A 16,293-nucleotide genomic window follows, 5' to 3' on the forward strand; every position below is an offset into this window, starting at 1 on the left:
GACCTCTGCGGCCTCACTGCCTCCCGGGCTGACCTCCCATGCCGCCCCTGCATGCTTGCTACTTCTGTCATCAGTTCACAGCCTCTGTGCCCCTACTGGGGCTGCCTCCTGTTCCCTTTGCCCGCGGTGCTCCACTCTGCCCTGGCGCCCACTCCCACTTCAACCTACCCCAGGCATCTTCACCTTTCAACACCCCAAAATGTTCAGAGGCCCCCACTTGTACCTCTACAGCACCCTGTTTCCTCTGCAGGTTAAGACAGTGGGCTGTATGACCTCAAGCTAACTTGACATTTTAGTCTTGGCTCACAGAACTTGAAGGACTGAGAGGTTTGGAAAGGACTTATTAACACAGCAGCTGCCCCTCAGGAAATGTTTAATAAAGAGCAGCTAAAATTATCTTTGCTTCCCATATGATACTGAAATGTGGGTGTCACTCCACCTCTGCCCGCTACCCTCCCCCTGGCTCACTGGCCAGCTTCCCACCAAGCCTGTCCCCCCGCAGGGCCATGGCCTTTGCTGGACCCGTCTTTCCCTGGGTCTATGAATGGTGGCTCCTCTCAGTTCAGAGAGGTTTTCTCTCAAGCAGCCTTCACACTTTCTCAAGAGCTGTGTATCTGGTCTTCCTGTTCATCTGCTCCAAAGCACTTACCATTCATTATCTGGACTCAATCACTTCGCTGCTCTTTTGTCTCTCCCAGCACCAGAACAGACTGTGAGGGGCCTGGCTTGCTCAACACCATATCCCCAGCATGGGGCACAGTCCTTGCACAGAATGGGCAACAACAAAATCTCGTCCAACGACTCAGTGAAGGTATGCATGGAGAAGTGTACCTCTCTTCCCCAAGGGAACTCTCCAGAAAGGAGACTGAACCTTGTTCCCCTCTGCATACCTGATGCCTAGCACAGAGCACTGATGTTTGTTTTTGACCTACACTTGGCCCCGAGAACACCCTAGAAGTCACTCTTTAGTCATGTGATGTACCTCAGACCTTTATCCCTCACCCCCTTGTCCTCTCTACCTCCTATCCGCAGATCTCTCACCTGACAGGAAGAAGACCACCACGACAGAGTTAATGATGGAAAACCAGTGGATCTGCACGTCACTCATGGTCAGGTAAGTATCCCAGCGAGAGGCCCATTTAATGTCACTTTCCTGGAGGGGAGGGAGATAGAGCAGAAAAGCAGCACTTCGAGTCAGGCCTTTCTGGACATCTCCTGCCCAGACCAGAACCCTCCTCCCCTGCCACGGGCTCTAGCCCCTTCTCACCTCCCAGTGTACAGAGTAGGTGAAGTACAGCTGATTCTCCTTGCTGGGGTCGATTTCTTGGGGCGAGGAGCTGGTACCCTCAGGCAGGGTGCATGAACTCTTCTCATCTGCCTTGATGTCTGCGAGAGACAGAGACTCAGTCTGTTCCTGCGGGGACCAGGGCCACTGCCTGGGGCTGTTCTGGGGGGTGCCCTCAGAGGCTGCCTGCTGCTGGGACCCAGGGTCTGAGGGGAGGCAACAGAGCGGTAAACTTCCTCCCCAGAGCCCTGACCTTCCTAAGAGCCTCTCGGGCTGCTTGCTGGGTATAGAAGAGGGGGTCTGAGTCCCTCATGTGATCTCTCTATACTCAATTCAAGTGTTCATGTATTCACTCAATCAGCCCCATGGAACAGGAAAAACACCACTGACTCCTGCTATCACATTTACTCATTCGCCGGGTCCCCAGAGTCCCAGCACACCAGTAATTCAATCACTCAGATGCTTCTGTCTTCATTTACTCCTCCGTTCATCCCATTATCTGTCCATCCACTCAACCAAACACTATGTAATAAGTACCTCTCTCCCCAGCACTCTGCTGGGGAGAAAATGGTGAGAAAAGGAGACAGAGCCTCTAAACTTGAGGAAATGGCTGAGGGAAGAGATGACATCAAGAATATCATGCAATAAACATAAAGCTGTGCTCACGGCGCTCACCAGAAGCAGGATAGCATTCTGAAAGCACAGGAGCTATGTCTTACATGAGATTGTTGGGGATGATTTTGTTTGAAAACTAGGTTCCACAGGTTAAAAAAAAAAAAGCCAGAAACCTACCACCACTACCACAGCCTGGGGGTGAGCCAGGGCTGAGAGGTGAGAAGCTGGACCAGCCCCTATTGGGTTTATGGGGCTGGGCTCTCAGACTCCCGCACAACTCTTGACCCTGGGGCAATTCTCGTCTCTTCAGTCACTTACAGAGAGGAACAGTAACACAGAAACCAGCTGTCTGACTGCTCTGTCTGCATCACTGCCCCTTGTTCTTCAATCTAGGGGAAGCTAGCTGGCTCTTCTGAGAGGCCCAGCCAAGTCCTAGTCGCTGTTTGTTCTCAGCCAAGTCACCAACCTCTCTGAGTCTCCGGCTCCCCATCTATAACCACCACACACTTCCAGGGGTAGCGAGAGGTGGTAAACAGGGAAGGTGCCAGGCCAGGACACAACAGGTGTCACCTCTCTCCCTTGCTCCGCCTTCTCTCATGGGAATGTAGTGACCCTACCTTGGCTGGGCCCATATGCCACACTGTGGCCTATCAGCCATCTGAGAATCAAGTGTAAGAAGACCCTGGGTATGGAAGCCCAGGCCCATCCAGCCCGGCCCCTCTGGTCATACCTCCCCACTCACCCTCCAGCCTGATGCTCTGGGGAATCACCTCGAAGCGGACGACGCGGTATGTGTGCTCCTGATCCTCTTCCAGGTCCTCCCGGTGGTAGTAAAGGATGAATGAGAGATGATTGTGCAGGTAAATCTAAAACAGCAGTGGAGAGAAGAAAATACCTAGTGGTCCAGAAACAACCAGAAAATCATCCCAATATCAGGTCCCTCCCTTAGTCCAGCAGGACCAGCTGTTTCAACCTGCCAAAAACACTGCTCTCACAGCACTCCCCACTCAGAAACCGTCCAGGGGTCCCTGGGGCTAACTAGGTAAGAGTCTGGATCCCTTGGGCCTGGTGTTCACATCCTTCTATCATGTTCCCAGACATCTAGTTCACCTGGTCTCCCCCAGCCCTTCCCTGCCCCGTGAACAGTTCCCACACTGCAGCTCCGTTCCCGGCATTCACGCCAGCTAGAATGCCAACCGACTCCACTCCAGTCAAGCCTCCCTATTTTTTAAAACCCACCTCCTCCGTGACAACCGGAATGTACAACGAGCTCTTCTGAGCTCTGCTGGCATTGATTGTCACAGCACTAGCACCATCAATGATGGCAACTGGGACTTAAGATGCAGGGTCCCACATGGTCAATTCTCTTCTGAATTGGGATCGGAAGCCCGCTGAGGTCAGGAGCTACGCCTCAAAAGAAATGGTTTTGTCCTTTACTCCCTTCATAGAAGGCTGAAGTTCAGTTTAGAAAATTAGAAAGACAGGAGAATCACTGTTATTATCATTGCCATTATTTGCATATTTCTCAGAGGCTGTGCCATAAAATAGTAGACACACCAATCATCTCCTTTACTCTGCATAACTACCCCAAGGGGCAGCTATGGACACTGGATGCCTTTTACAGATGAGGAATCAAAGGCTCAGAGAGGAAACAGGTAGGCTCAAGGTCTCTCAACAACTAGTAAGTGATGGAGGTGGGATCCAACAGCCAGGGAGCCAGCACGCTCTTGACCACTATCCTACCCAGCTCGCCTACGTACTGTTCCAATTCCGTCTGCTTTTTGTTTTAATCTTATAAATATGGAATCTGACCTTTCGAGGGGCTGTGCCTTCCATTTCCTGTGTAGCATCTGCCAGAGCCTTGTCCAAGCACGAACTCTCACAGCCCATGCCCAGGGGCACCAGGAAAAACCGGCCTTGGCCATCCCACCTTTTGTTATAAACCTAGAGCTAAATATGTTCCCCTTCCCTGTGGCCCCAAGGGCTCGTGACTTACCAGGTGAAACGCCCCCAGCCCTTCATGCACACTGAGACACTCTACCTTATTGACGTCTGTGAAGCCGAGTCGGTAGCCGTGTTCAAACTGCACATCTTTTTCCTTCTTCTTGTCATCACCATCGCGGTTGGAGTACAGCTCCAGCCGGGTGGCCACAGGCAGGTTGTCGGCGATGCTGGAAACCCAAGGCCCCACTCAGTCCCCCTGGACTGCCTCTCCCATACGTGCCCACCCCACCCCGGGTCGGGGCCTGCAGGGAGCGCAGGACAACTTACAGGTGGACATAGTAGTCTTCCGTGATCCGCTCAGCCACAAGCCGGCTCTGCTCCACAGTCAGGGTCACTGGCTTGCTGGACTGGCTGCACAGAACCTCACACTTCTTTTCGCTGTTCATTAGCACCTGGAAAGGGGTGTTGACAATCCGGTCCCCTCTCAGCACCTCTCCTGCCGTAAGAGAGACACATGGATCTCAGAGCTTCAGCCCTGAGCTTGCTGAGGTCACCAGAGCCGAGGAGACACTGCTGACTTGCAGGGCCTTTGGCAGTTCCCCAGCCTGGCACTCGGTGTTCTACCCTACCTGGAGAGAGCCGGCCCCTCCGCCTCCCACCTGGCCTCCCCACCCCCGCTCTGATACCACCACCAGACTCTCCAGGGCACAGCAAATACACCTCTGTGCCTCAGGTGCCCCTTCTTGCCCATGTTCCTGGGAAGCTCCTCCTCACCCTTCGAGCCCCGCTTCTGTTCCCTCCTCTGGGAAGCCCTTCCTGACCTCCTCGGGGCCCAGCTTGTCCCTCTCTCCCCTGATTTCCCTCTGTGTAGAGGCAGCGTCATACAACACTGAGGACTGGACCGGCTACCGAGCCCTGGCTCTGACACTTACTGTCTTGGTCTTGGTAAGTTATATAACCTCAATGAGCCTCAATTCCCCTATCTGTAAAATGGGGATAATAACAGTACTCATCTCACAGGGTTCCAGTGAGAAAGCAAGTAGGAGGGACACAGCAGGCTGTCAACAAATGCCATCTTTATTGTTAGCGTCACTCCTGCACCTTTTCACATGCTGCTGATGTGACTTTGCACTGGGCGCTGCCATATTAAGCATCTGCCACCCCTGACTGGGAGCTCTTTTAAGGGAAGACAGTATTTCCCACTCATTTCTGTGTCTTCAGATCCCAGTTCGGCCAGGGAGGGAGGTGGCGTACTACACACTCGCTGCGAGCCTATTGCCTCAGAGCGGGGGCCAGGCACCAGGTGCAGAGCAGCTCAGGGCTGCCCACGGCCAATGGCACTTCCATTCTGAGCTGTTCCAATGGTTATACTGAGATGATGTGAAACTGGGGAAAGCTGAAGACAGACCGCCGCCAACAGGCAGGACGAGCGCCTGCACATACGTGGAGTCCAACACGGGCTTAGCAGCAGGGATCTGCCTGGATATGGCCCTATCTGCCCGGTCAGTCATTATTTCAATCATTTCGTCATTCATTCACTCATCCCCAGCATCTACCTGGTACTACTTATGGGCTTGGCCCTGAAGATGCGATGTTAAACACACATACTCACGGAGCTTATGGTGTAGTGGGAAGACAGACTTGGTGAAATCATGATGTAACAAGACGAACTTGCTCTAGACATGGGGAGCAGGTCTAGGAAAGCTTCCCTGAGGAAATGATGTTTGAAGTGAGCTCTAAAGGAAGAGGGGCACTGACTACGTAAAGAGACAGAAGAACATTCTAGACAGAAGGAACAGTACGTGCAAAAGCTCCTGGGGGGTGGGAGGCATGTGCTGAGCTGGAGAGGCCTGTGTGGTCACAGCGCAGAAAGCAAAGGGGGCAGGTGACTTAAGGTGAGCCTAAGAGATGAGCTGGAGTCAGACCTCAGGGCCTGTGGGCCGTGCTGGAAGTTTGATCTTTACACAAAAGACCATGAGGGGTTTCTAACAGGGATGGAGGAAGACATGACCTTTTTCAGATGACAGAAAGATCACTTTGGCTGTTTTGAGAAGAAAACACAGAAGATGCAAGGGACTGGCTGGGGCGATGCCAGTCAGTCACGCACGTGAGCGAGGACGGTGGCCGGACGGGGCGGTGCTGAGTGTGGAAGCAAGCACGCAGATTCAGAAGCTACTGAGCGGGGGAATCGAGGGGGCCAGGTGCTGACGGATACAAAGGACAAGTGAGCAGCGGCGGGGGACTGAGGTTTCTACAATGGGGTGCTAGCTGGGAAAACAGAAAGAGGAGCAAATTTAGACGAAGGCCTTTCTTCAGTCTGGACATGTCAAGCAGGCAATTAGATACCCAAATTTCGGGCTCCCACGACAGGTCAGGGCTGTGGATGAAAGCTGTGAGTTGCTGGCGTACGAACAGTAGTGGCAGGGCGCAAGCTGCACCCATGTGCGTGGTAGCTGTCCTGGTGAGTGTGGACAAGGCACTTAGGAGAGGCACAGGGAGAGGAGGGGCTCCCCTTCCCCCATTTTAGAAGCTAAGCCTAGAGAACCCAGGGACAGACTGGCCCGTGGAGAACAAGGACACCAGTAAGAATTATCTGCAGAGTCTGCTGGGAAAATGATTCGGGTCGCCGTCTTCACTTCACAGAAGACAACCCTGGAAGCAGACAGGGACGGAGACTTGCCCGTCATCAGACGAGGAGACTGTTGTAGCACTACGCTCTTGAACTCCTTCCTCCACACCATGCCCTACTGCCCATTTCTTTTTAGTCTACACGGAGCTCATTTGAGGAAAAGAAGAAAATACACAGAGAGGAACAAGACTGGAGACCAAGTAAGCAGGTATCACATCTTGATATTTAGAAATTAAATTAACACCAAGAGAGAAGACAGGCTAGTCTGGAACAGCTCATCTCTAATACACAAATGTTCCTTTTAACTTTTTACAGCTGGCGCAGATCACTGTTCAGGCTAAAGGAGCATCAAGCTAGGAACGTGGACCCTCTAAGCGAGTTGGAGGCTGCGGCCCAGTACATCTGCCCCCAGACACTCCCACACACACCCTGGCACGGATCTCCATCAGCGCGATCACCACAAGCACAGCCCTCACACAGCCCAAATGAACCTTTCTGGAGAAGGCAGTCTGGACAACAGAAAGAATTCTGTCTTTAGAGTTAAAAAAAAAACCTGAGTAGTATGTTACTACGTCAATTTCTCCCCTTACTGGCCACGTGATCTGTGGAGCAAGACTTTTAAACCCTCAAAGCTGCCCTTCCCTCTACTATGAAATGGGAGCAATCATACTGGTGAGTGACTGGGGCGAGGAACTGTACCTCCTTTCACCTCACTTCCCTTACCTATGTTAAGGGGATAGTAAGAAGAGCTACTTCATAGAGCTGTTGTGAGTATTAGCGAAGTTAAAGCACAGAAGTGCCTAGAACAGCACCCAGCTCACGAGAGCCCTGTAAGTATTAATGGTGGTGATGATGAGAACAGAGAGTACAAGGCTTGCCATCTAACAGGTATGTAATCAAGGAATTTTCTCCTCCATGTGGGGAGGACACTAACATTGACTGAATCCTACTGTGTCAGACACTGGGCTAGAAGTGGGAGAGAGGGGGAATATAAGGCATGATCTCTCGACTCTAAGAACCCACAGGCCATGAAGGGAGGCACTCCACAAAGACAGACTGAGATGTAATGTAGCAGAATAACTTTTGTATGTAAAAGTTTCCATTTCTGTGAGGCAGAACATTCCCCAGCTTCATGGAGGATGCAGCAGAGGCTCAGAGGGGTTAAGGTCACCCAGTGTCACACGGAGGGGTGCCCAACTGCTGAGCACAGGCAGGCAACGAGTCCACACCAGCTCATGGGCATGGGAGAAACTGTTCTGAGGGTCCTTTGACCAAGAGGACAAAGCAAGTCAAATTTCTCAGGCAGAGACAAGGTGGTCAGAGCACAATATGGTGTGGAAAGGGAAAAGAAGGGTAAGTGACAGGTTGGGGGCACAGCCCAGACAATCAGTGGAAGTCAGTCCAGGCCCTGAGACAACAGTAGGAGGCAACGAAGGGACGGGACGTGCTGCCTGCTTCTGGCTAAGCTGACTACAAAGCCTGCCTCCAGCTGGTCTGGGACACCCAATACCTGATTGTAGATACACTTATCAGCTAGGGACTCTGGAAACATCTGAGCCAGGGGTATCTCAGACAGTGAAGGCAGACCTTTCAGAGGTCTGTTCAAGAACCAGTTCTCTCCTTTCTCCTTCCTAAGATAAAAGAGGAAAGTCTCCTAAGCTTCTTGAGGTCAGGGACAGCATCTACCCACATTTTTATCTCCAGGACTCAACACCAACACGGGTAAGTACTAAGAATTGTGTCGGGAAGAGAGGCTTCCAAATGTCTTTTGCTTTAAGCCTGCAATTCTAGCAAATGGAGAATTATTTGAATCGGAATAAGATGACTATTTATGGAACATACATTCCAGACACTGCGCTGGGTGCCTCGCACATTTTTTGAAGCAAGTCTTGCACACTTAGCAAGAACTACAGTGATGCCTCTGCTTCTTTTAGGGCCAGAGGTAACCACTCACTCTTTTAATTAAAAGCAGAGTAGGTTGCAGAAGCCACGAAAGAGAAAGGAATATCTAGTAATCAAGGGGGGGCCGGTCTGAGCAGCAGCCAATGACTGAAACTCTGAAGTCTGACTACGTAGTCTCTAAGCCCAGCTTGGCTGTTAATTAAAAATATAACCAGAGGCAAGTCACTGAACCTGTAAAATGGGCATAAACACAGCATCTGCCACCCCAGGGCTGTTCTGAGGCTTGAATAAGCTGCTCTGTATGTAAACGACGTAGAACGGTGTGCGGCACACAGGAATGTCAGGGTTAACCATTACTGTCGCCACGCAAAGACGCGGCTTCCCGTTTGGGACAGGCTGACACAGTGAGAGCAGAACTTACCCAGATTCTCTGCTTTGTAGGTGATTTTGTTGGGTTGGCAGAAGGGCAGCGAGTAGTATTCATAAGGTAGCTGAGTTCGAGAGCTGGTGAGCTTCACAGCCTAGTGGGAGAAGAGAGGCTGTTGTTCATCAACCCGGAAACCCAGACGGCTGTTTCAATAATCCTCCCCGGTACCCACATATCGTTGGTACACTTGGTAATATTATTAGCAAACTGACAGCAGCAGATCACAGCTGTAGTACACTAGATACTATACGGTCTACGATTCTGAATTATTTCATGTTTCATTTAGTTTTCGACTACATTATAGTTTTGTTTGAAATCATAACCAAATTTAATACATTCTGAAAGTCTGATATCCTTTGACCCTATAATTTCACTTCTGGGCGTCTTTCCCAGGAAATAACTCCAAATGAGGGTAAACTTTAGGAACAAAGAGGTTCACTCCTTACTCATAACCACAGTGCTCTCCTGCCTGCAGTTTCTCGAGCCCATCCAGCTCTTTCCTGGCTCAGGCTCTGTGCCCACTGCTCCTTCCTGCCTGACTCCAGGCCCGTCTGGCTCCTTCATGCATTCAGGTCCCGGCTTATGGTCCCTCACCTGGAAGCCCTCCCTAACTAGCTCATCTAAGGGAATCCCCACATTTGCTCTATTCCAACATGCACAGTTTCCTAGGTAACATGTCTGATAAAACATAATTCTTTAGTTTACCTGTTGCTTAAAAAAAAACAACAAAAAAAAAACAAAAAAAACCAGTCTCTTCCACTAGAATTTAAGAGTTAGGCTCCGTGAGGATAAGGACCTACAGAGCCAGGCACACAGCAGTGTTCATTAAATGTTTGCTGAGTGACTAAAGTGAGGAAAAATGGGAAAACAAGTATAAGCTCTCACGATTGGAAACTGGGCAATAAACCGTAATAGGCTCATTCAATGAATATTACACATCATTAAAAACAAGGTTTAAGGGCGCCTGGGTGGCTCAGTGGGTTAAGCCTCTGCCTCCAGCTCAGGTCATGGTCTCACGGTCCTGGAATTGAGGCCTGCATCGGGCTCTCTGCTCAGCAGGGAGCCTGCTTCCCCGTCTTTCTCTGCCTGCCTCTCTCCCTACTTGTGATTTCTCTCTCTGTCAAATCAATCAATCAATCAATCAATCAATCTTTAAAAAACAAGTTTTAAGAAGAAGACCACGAAAGAGAATGTTTAGGAAGTGATGCATGCACAGAGAATATAGCTCTGGAAATGGTGACACTCATAGGCAACGCCAAACCAAAGATAAACAGAACTAATCAAAATGTTACAAAAAGTAAATTCTGATCCACACGCAAATAAAATTATCTTTGCTATTTAGAAACTGCCAACCATTCCTATGCACCATCTAAAAAAGTGTAAATACTTTTTAGAATCCAGGTCCACAATCCTTATTTAAAACTCATACTTTGGAACTGGGAATTTTTTTGGTTTTTAAAAGGCAGTACGGACAACACCCCCAGCTGGGTCTGGGACAGTACCCCATATTTAATGACTGTGCAAAGAAATGCAAAAATATTCATTATAAGTGGGATAAATAAAGTCAAACACTTCAGGCCAAGTCTTGTCAATGAAAGCTTAGAAAACTGGGTTTCAGAGGTTTTCAGATGTTGGACGAAGGGACTGAGGACTACTATTAAGCATTTCATAAACTGCTTGAGCCAAAACGGCCAAAAAGTTAGTGTCTATTTTAACAGCCCGTTATTTTGTTTCTTACATACTCTCATTCTGGATAATCAAAAAAAAAAATCCACATCACAGAGAGACCAAGTCCCAACTTTATGTTCCCTCACCCTTCCCACCCCTCGACCCAAAGTGTACCCTCTCACACCCCCAGCCTGGCAATGCCCAGAAGCCAGTGCCACCCTCTCCTCCCTGTGCCACAAGCTTTGCTCTGGAGGGGGCTTTTGGCGGAAGCACTGTGAGGAAGGGTACTGCAGCAGGTCAGAGATGGAGCAGTTAAAGACTAAGCCTCACCACATCACCTCGGACAAGGTGGTTTATTTCCCTGGGCCTTGATCTCCATTATCTGTAAAATATACAGTAACTCTATAAAATATACAGTATCTGCTTCAGAGGGTTCTTGGGGGGCATCTGAGTTAAGTCACGCATAATGTCTGGCATGTAAATAACCCTCAATAAATGTTACTTTAATTACTTCTCCTGAAGGTTACAAGTCTGATTTGGGAGGAAGAGATATGCTCACAATAATGCAACACATGTAATGTTGCATTTACTCATTAATTACTGCTTAGCTCTAAATGAACTTTTTAAAAAAGATTTTATTTATGTTTTATGTATGTATGTATGTATGTATGTATGTATTTAGAATGAGCGGTGGGGGGGGGGCGGGCAGAGGGAGAGGGAGAAAGAATCTGAGGCAGACTCCACGCTGAGTGCAGAGCCTGACACAGGGCTTGATCCCACAACCCCGAGATCATCATCTCAGCAGAAATCAAGAGTTGGATACTCAACCATCAGAGCCACCCAGGTACCCCTAAATGCAGATGCTTTTTTTTTTTTTTTTTTTTTTTTTAAAGATTTTATTTATTTATTTGACAGAAAGAGATCACAAGTAGGCAGAGAGGCAGGCAGAGAGAGAGGGGGAAGCAGGGAGCCTGCCGAGCAGACAGCCCGATGCGGGGCTCGATCCCAGGACGCTGGGATCATGACCTGAGCCGAAAGCAGAGGCCTTAACCCACTGAGCCACCCAGGCGCCCCTGCAGATGCTTTTTAATGGCCACTCCTCAGACATACTTATCCACCCTGCCAGGCTGCATACTAGGAGCTGGTAACACAGCAATGATTGGGACAGAGAAGATCTCAGCTCTTCTTGATTCCTAGCAGTTTTCGTTTTTTTTTTTTTTTTTAAGCAAATGTATTATTTACATATTTTTCCTCTTCACTGGTTAATTCCCCACAGATAATCACAAGTTGCTTGTATGTGATGCCCCAAATAAGCATGACATGTAGCAATTTTGTCATTTTGCTAATACCTAAAATGTGGCAGCAAACACAAGGGCATGTATGTGATGGTACATCCTCTGGCTGGTCCTTTGTGACTGTCTTCTGCTTCTCCTTTTGAACACTGTGATGCCCAGGGGAAGATAAACTTGATGTTCACACAATCTTACTGCTTTGCTTTTGCACAGACCAGTAAAGATGTGGTTCAACACAGTAATGAGGCAAGAAATGTATGTTTATTTTAGGAGCAGAATTTATTTTCATAACCTTGTAAGTTCTGTTAGCCGTTTCTACACAACCCCTAAGGGTCTGAAGGACTACTTAAAAATTTCAACTACACATTACTTTGCCAAGGGGGGAACAGTGTGGTAGTCAAGTAGTTGGGGATTTAGAGAGGTGAGAGGATGCCAAGTGTCCTACTCTAAAAACACTGCACAGGGGGGGATAAAAACACAGAAGAATACTGAAGTATTAAAAGTGTTTATACCTGGGTGATGACAGAGGAGCGTCCCTTTGGCTGAGAGCTCTTGTATAAGTTTACGCCCCATCCCTTGTGGTAGTCTATATCCAGTGACTGGTTCATGGAGGCATCCAGAGAACCAGTCCTCTTGTTTCAATTTGGAACAACTCCAAAGGGCCAGCCATTCCAGTTCCAGAGCTTTCCACAGGCATCTGTTGTACCACGGCTCCGTGTCTCCCTCTGTTCAGTCCTGCTTCCCTCCCGCCCTCCCAAGTGGAGACCCTCAGAGCCTACCCAGCCAAACTGCACCGGATCCCCACTTTAGAGTTTGCGCCTGGGAAACCAGATCCAAGAAAATCTACCACCAACCCCTATCCCTGCTTGGGGCTCTGAGAAGGCCACCAACACACTGTTAAAGAGCCATTAATCAAGGTGCCAGCCTGCTCACTGCCCCTGATCAACCATTTTTTAAGTGACTCCTTCCCCACCTTTGCTCGTTGATTGACCCACAGTGGGCATCTAGCTCAAGAAGCAAAGGCGCCTGGTTGGATGGTTTCTCTCTAGACTTGTTCATGCACCAATGTGCCTCATCTACTTACCACTGATTCTACTATGTATTTGGCTCCGACTCATTTTTAGGGAAATACATTTATTTAAGGAGCTAATACTGTATTACCATTAAAAATGGAAAACCAACAGCAGCCATAAAATCATGAGCTGAAGTAGCAGCTATTTTTCTTAATACACATTAAAAGAAAATAGGTATTAAAATAAAATGAATTTGTCATCTCATCTCTTAAAATCATCTCATATACCACCACTAAGCGAGGGAGGACGCAGTTGGGAAAACCCAAACTAGAGAGCCCAGCTGGTGGCAGAAGCTGCAAGTGAAAACACAGAGGCCCTAACAGGCTGTGTATGCGCAGACAATCTGAGTCATGTGGAGAGAAGCTGGGAACAGAAAGGAGGATGGAGCCGAGGAAACAGGGAGGCAGGCTGAGAGAGACAGACAGACACACACACAGACACACACTCCTAGAAACAGAGACACATGTGAGGGTGAGAGGGAAAAACACAGGCATGGAAAGAACCAGAACCAGAGCCAGAGCTGAAGAGAAAGAGAGGGACACAGAGCAAGAACACACTCAATCAGGCAAAGTCGCAGAGGAGAAGAGATGAAGGGGCAGAGCTCCTGAACTGGGGGCTCCCGCGGGCACTCCCCATCCAGCCACGAACCAGGCAGCAAACCCGCGTTTTGCCACGGTGGCTGGCCCTGGCTTTTGTTCTCTGCGAGCATGGGAAGGACAGGACCATCTCACCAGGGTCCTCTAGCCACGATGCCCAGCACGGAGGCTCCAACAGTCCGGCGCGGCACCTACCTTGATTTCTACAGGGTCATTCTGGTGGAAGTTGATTGGAGCAACCCCAGGGACGTAGAAGGCACGTGTATCACACGTGAGAGAGAAAAGTAGCAGGGACCACGGCAACCAGTCCTGCTTGGAAGAAGAGAGGTTGTAGTTGGAATGGGGAAAAGTAAACATCTTTCTGGGGCAGATCAAGTCATAGGACCTTCACACCTGCTTTAACTGACCCAGTCTCATCCCCTCTCTGTAAGTGGTGTCTTCCAAACGCCCTCAAGAGTCCCGCAGGCACTGATTCTGCACTTCCAGAAACGAGTCACAAAATGAGTGAAGTAATTAACATGGGGACAAAAGGGAAGACTGTAATACAGGGTAGCCGCTCCCCACTTCCAGATCAACGTTCTTTTCCCCTTTTCACACCGGCTCACTCTCCGGTATAGCTAGTGGGAAACAAAGCTCCATAACGTTCCACTGATTCCCTTTTCTCTATATAGCAAGACGTCAGGAAGCTCCTATGTGACCGATATATTTTCCTACAAGCCTTCTCCAGATTGTACTGACCTCATCATCTGCCACTCTCCTCCCCACACAGCCCCAGCTACACTGGCCTTCTTGTTGTCTCTTGTCAGCAAGCCCTTCTCAACCCCTCTGGGCCATCACCTTTACTGTTCCCTCTGCCAGAATGCCCTTCCCACAGATCCCTGCGTGGCTAACCTCATTCCTTATTTCATTCAGGTCTCTCTGAAATGTCAGGTCCTCAGGGAGGCCTTCACTGCCCATACAACCTAATATAACGCCCTCGGGGCTCCCATTCCCCATTCTCCACTCTTGGACTTTATTTCTTTCCATGGACTTCTCTACATACATGTACAACGTGCATGTACATCATCTTATCATGTACAATATGCATTTGTTTACTTGTGCAGTCTGTCGCCCTCCACTCAAGTGTGATCTCTGTGGGAGCAGGGACTATGTGTCCCCAGGGCTTGGCACCCAGCAGGCACTCAGTAAATGACCTGCATGCAGGATAGTCACCTGGGAATTAAAGGCAAGACCAGACCAATTACTGGCCTCAAGAAATGCACTCCATCAAAACCTCTTTCCCTTCATTAGCAACATGCTTCGCCCCCTCAAGGAACCAGAAGAGCTTCCTGATTCTCTCTTCCTACCTGGTGTGAACAAGGAACTCTTATCCAGACACCCAGATCCCAGACTTATTAGTGCTCCTGCGTCTCCACTCTCTCTTCACCCCCGGAATGCTACAGCATTTCAGACCCTTGTTTCTGCCCACTGGACACTGGCCACAGCCTTCCAACCACCTCGCCTTCACAGCCCCTCCATCCTTCAAGTTACCGCCACACACACACACACACTCTCTCTCTTTCTCCAATGATTCCTTCTGGAACTCAGTGTTATATGGAATCAGAATCACTCAGGGGGCTTGCCAAAAATGTAGACTCATCTGCATTTTTACCAGAAGCACAAGTTGGCTTTAACAGTATAAAGTTCTGAGTTTGGTGCACTTTTTGTAGATACGTAGCTTGGTCAAAGTCTTTTTTTATTTTTATTTTTTAAGATTTTATTTATTTTTGAGAGAGAGAACAAGCACAAGCAGGGGAGAGGCAGAGGGAGAAGCAGGCTCCTGCTGAGCACGGAGCCCCATGCAGGCCTCAATCCCAGGACCCTGGGATCATGAGCCTAAGGCAGACCCTTAACTGACTGAACTAGTCAGGAGCCCCCAACCAAAAAACTTTTAATTTTCAAATCAATTTAGATTTACGAAGAGTTGCAAAAATATTGTGAGAATTCCCATATACTCTCCACTCAGTTTCCTCTAACGTTAACATCTTACATAACTACGAGCAGGCAAGGCTTTTAAAAAAATAACTAGCTTAAAAACGTTCTGGAGGGGCGCCTGGGTGGCTCGGTGGGTTAAAGCCTCTGCCTTCGGCTCAGGTCATGATCCCAGGGTCCTGGGATCGAGCCCCGCATCGGGCTCTCTGCTCAGCAGGGAGCCTGCTTCCTCCCCTCTCTCTCTCTGCCTGCCTCTCTGCCTACTTGTGATCTATGTCTGTCAAATAAAGAAATAAAATCTTTAAAAAAAAAAAAAAAACGTTCTGGAAAAGTAGCACACACACAGTAAATAATTCACAGTACAAATGGGTATACCGTGAAAAAGAAATCTTCCTCCCACTTGGGCTCCCCATAGACAACTGCTATCGCCAGTTCCCTTAAAATCCCTCCAGAGGCATTTTACATATTCACAAAGGGAAGTGCTTAGTAGTAGTATGGGTTTGCCCTGAATACAACAACAACAAACAGAATTTATTCTTTCTTTCTGAGATGGAAAGCCTGCTGACTATGGGCTGGCTGCAGCATCTGATTTCCTCTCGATCAGATAATTTCCTCAAACTGACCTGTTGTTAGAAGATTCTGGCCCTCCCTCCTTGGAACCCTGTGCTAGGCCTCCCTGGTCAGTCTTCAGAAATATGAATATGACTGCTTGGAGTGAGAGAAATAAACCTTGTCATCTTTGTACATAAATTCCAGTTAACTAAAATGCAAGTAAAACAAATCCTGCAGTACCGGCATTAACTGCCATACAATGTTTGTTTTTTTAAAAACGAAAACACAACAACAATGCAACTCTGAATTTTTGAAAAATGATGCAGAAAACAGATAACC

At 48.8% G+C, this 16,293-nt stretch overlaps 1 protein-coding gene across 1 annotated transcript in view; it reads right to left on the reverse strand.

Moving 5' to 3' along the window:
* The window catches only part of TM9SF4 (transmembrane 9 superfamily member 4), a 51,753-nt gene that overhangs the window by 17,652 nt on the left and 17,808 nt on the right, over window positions 1-16,293 (reverse strand). The window contains exons 2-8 of the mRNA XM_080813909.1: window positions 13,627-13,740; window positions 8,797-8,896; window positions 4,172-4,340; window positions 3,942-4,071; window positions 2,643-2,766; window positions 1,268-1,386; window positions 1,042-1,153 (exon numbers count right to left, since the gene is read on the reverse strand). Coding sequence (XP_080670035.1) covers window positions 1,042-1,153; window positions 1,268-1,386; window positions 2,643-2,766; window positions 3,942-4,071; window positions 4,172-4,340; window positions 8,797-8,896; window positions 13,627-13,740 — 868 coding nt within the window. The remainder of the gene's footprint in view (window positions 1-1,041; window positions 1,154-1,267; window positions 1,387-2,642; window positions 2,767-3,941; window positions 4,072-4,171; window positions 4,341-8,796; window positions 8,897-13,626; window positions 13,741-16,293) is intronic.

This window comes from Martes martes (assembly GCF_963455335.1).
Source record: "Martes martes genome assembly, chromosome: 9".
NCBI lineage: Eukaryota > Metazoa > Chordata > Mammalia > Carnivora > Mustelidae > Martes > Martes martes.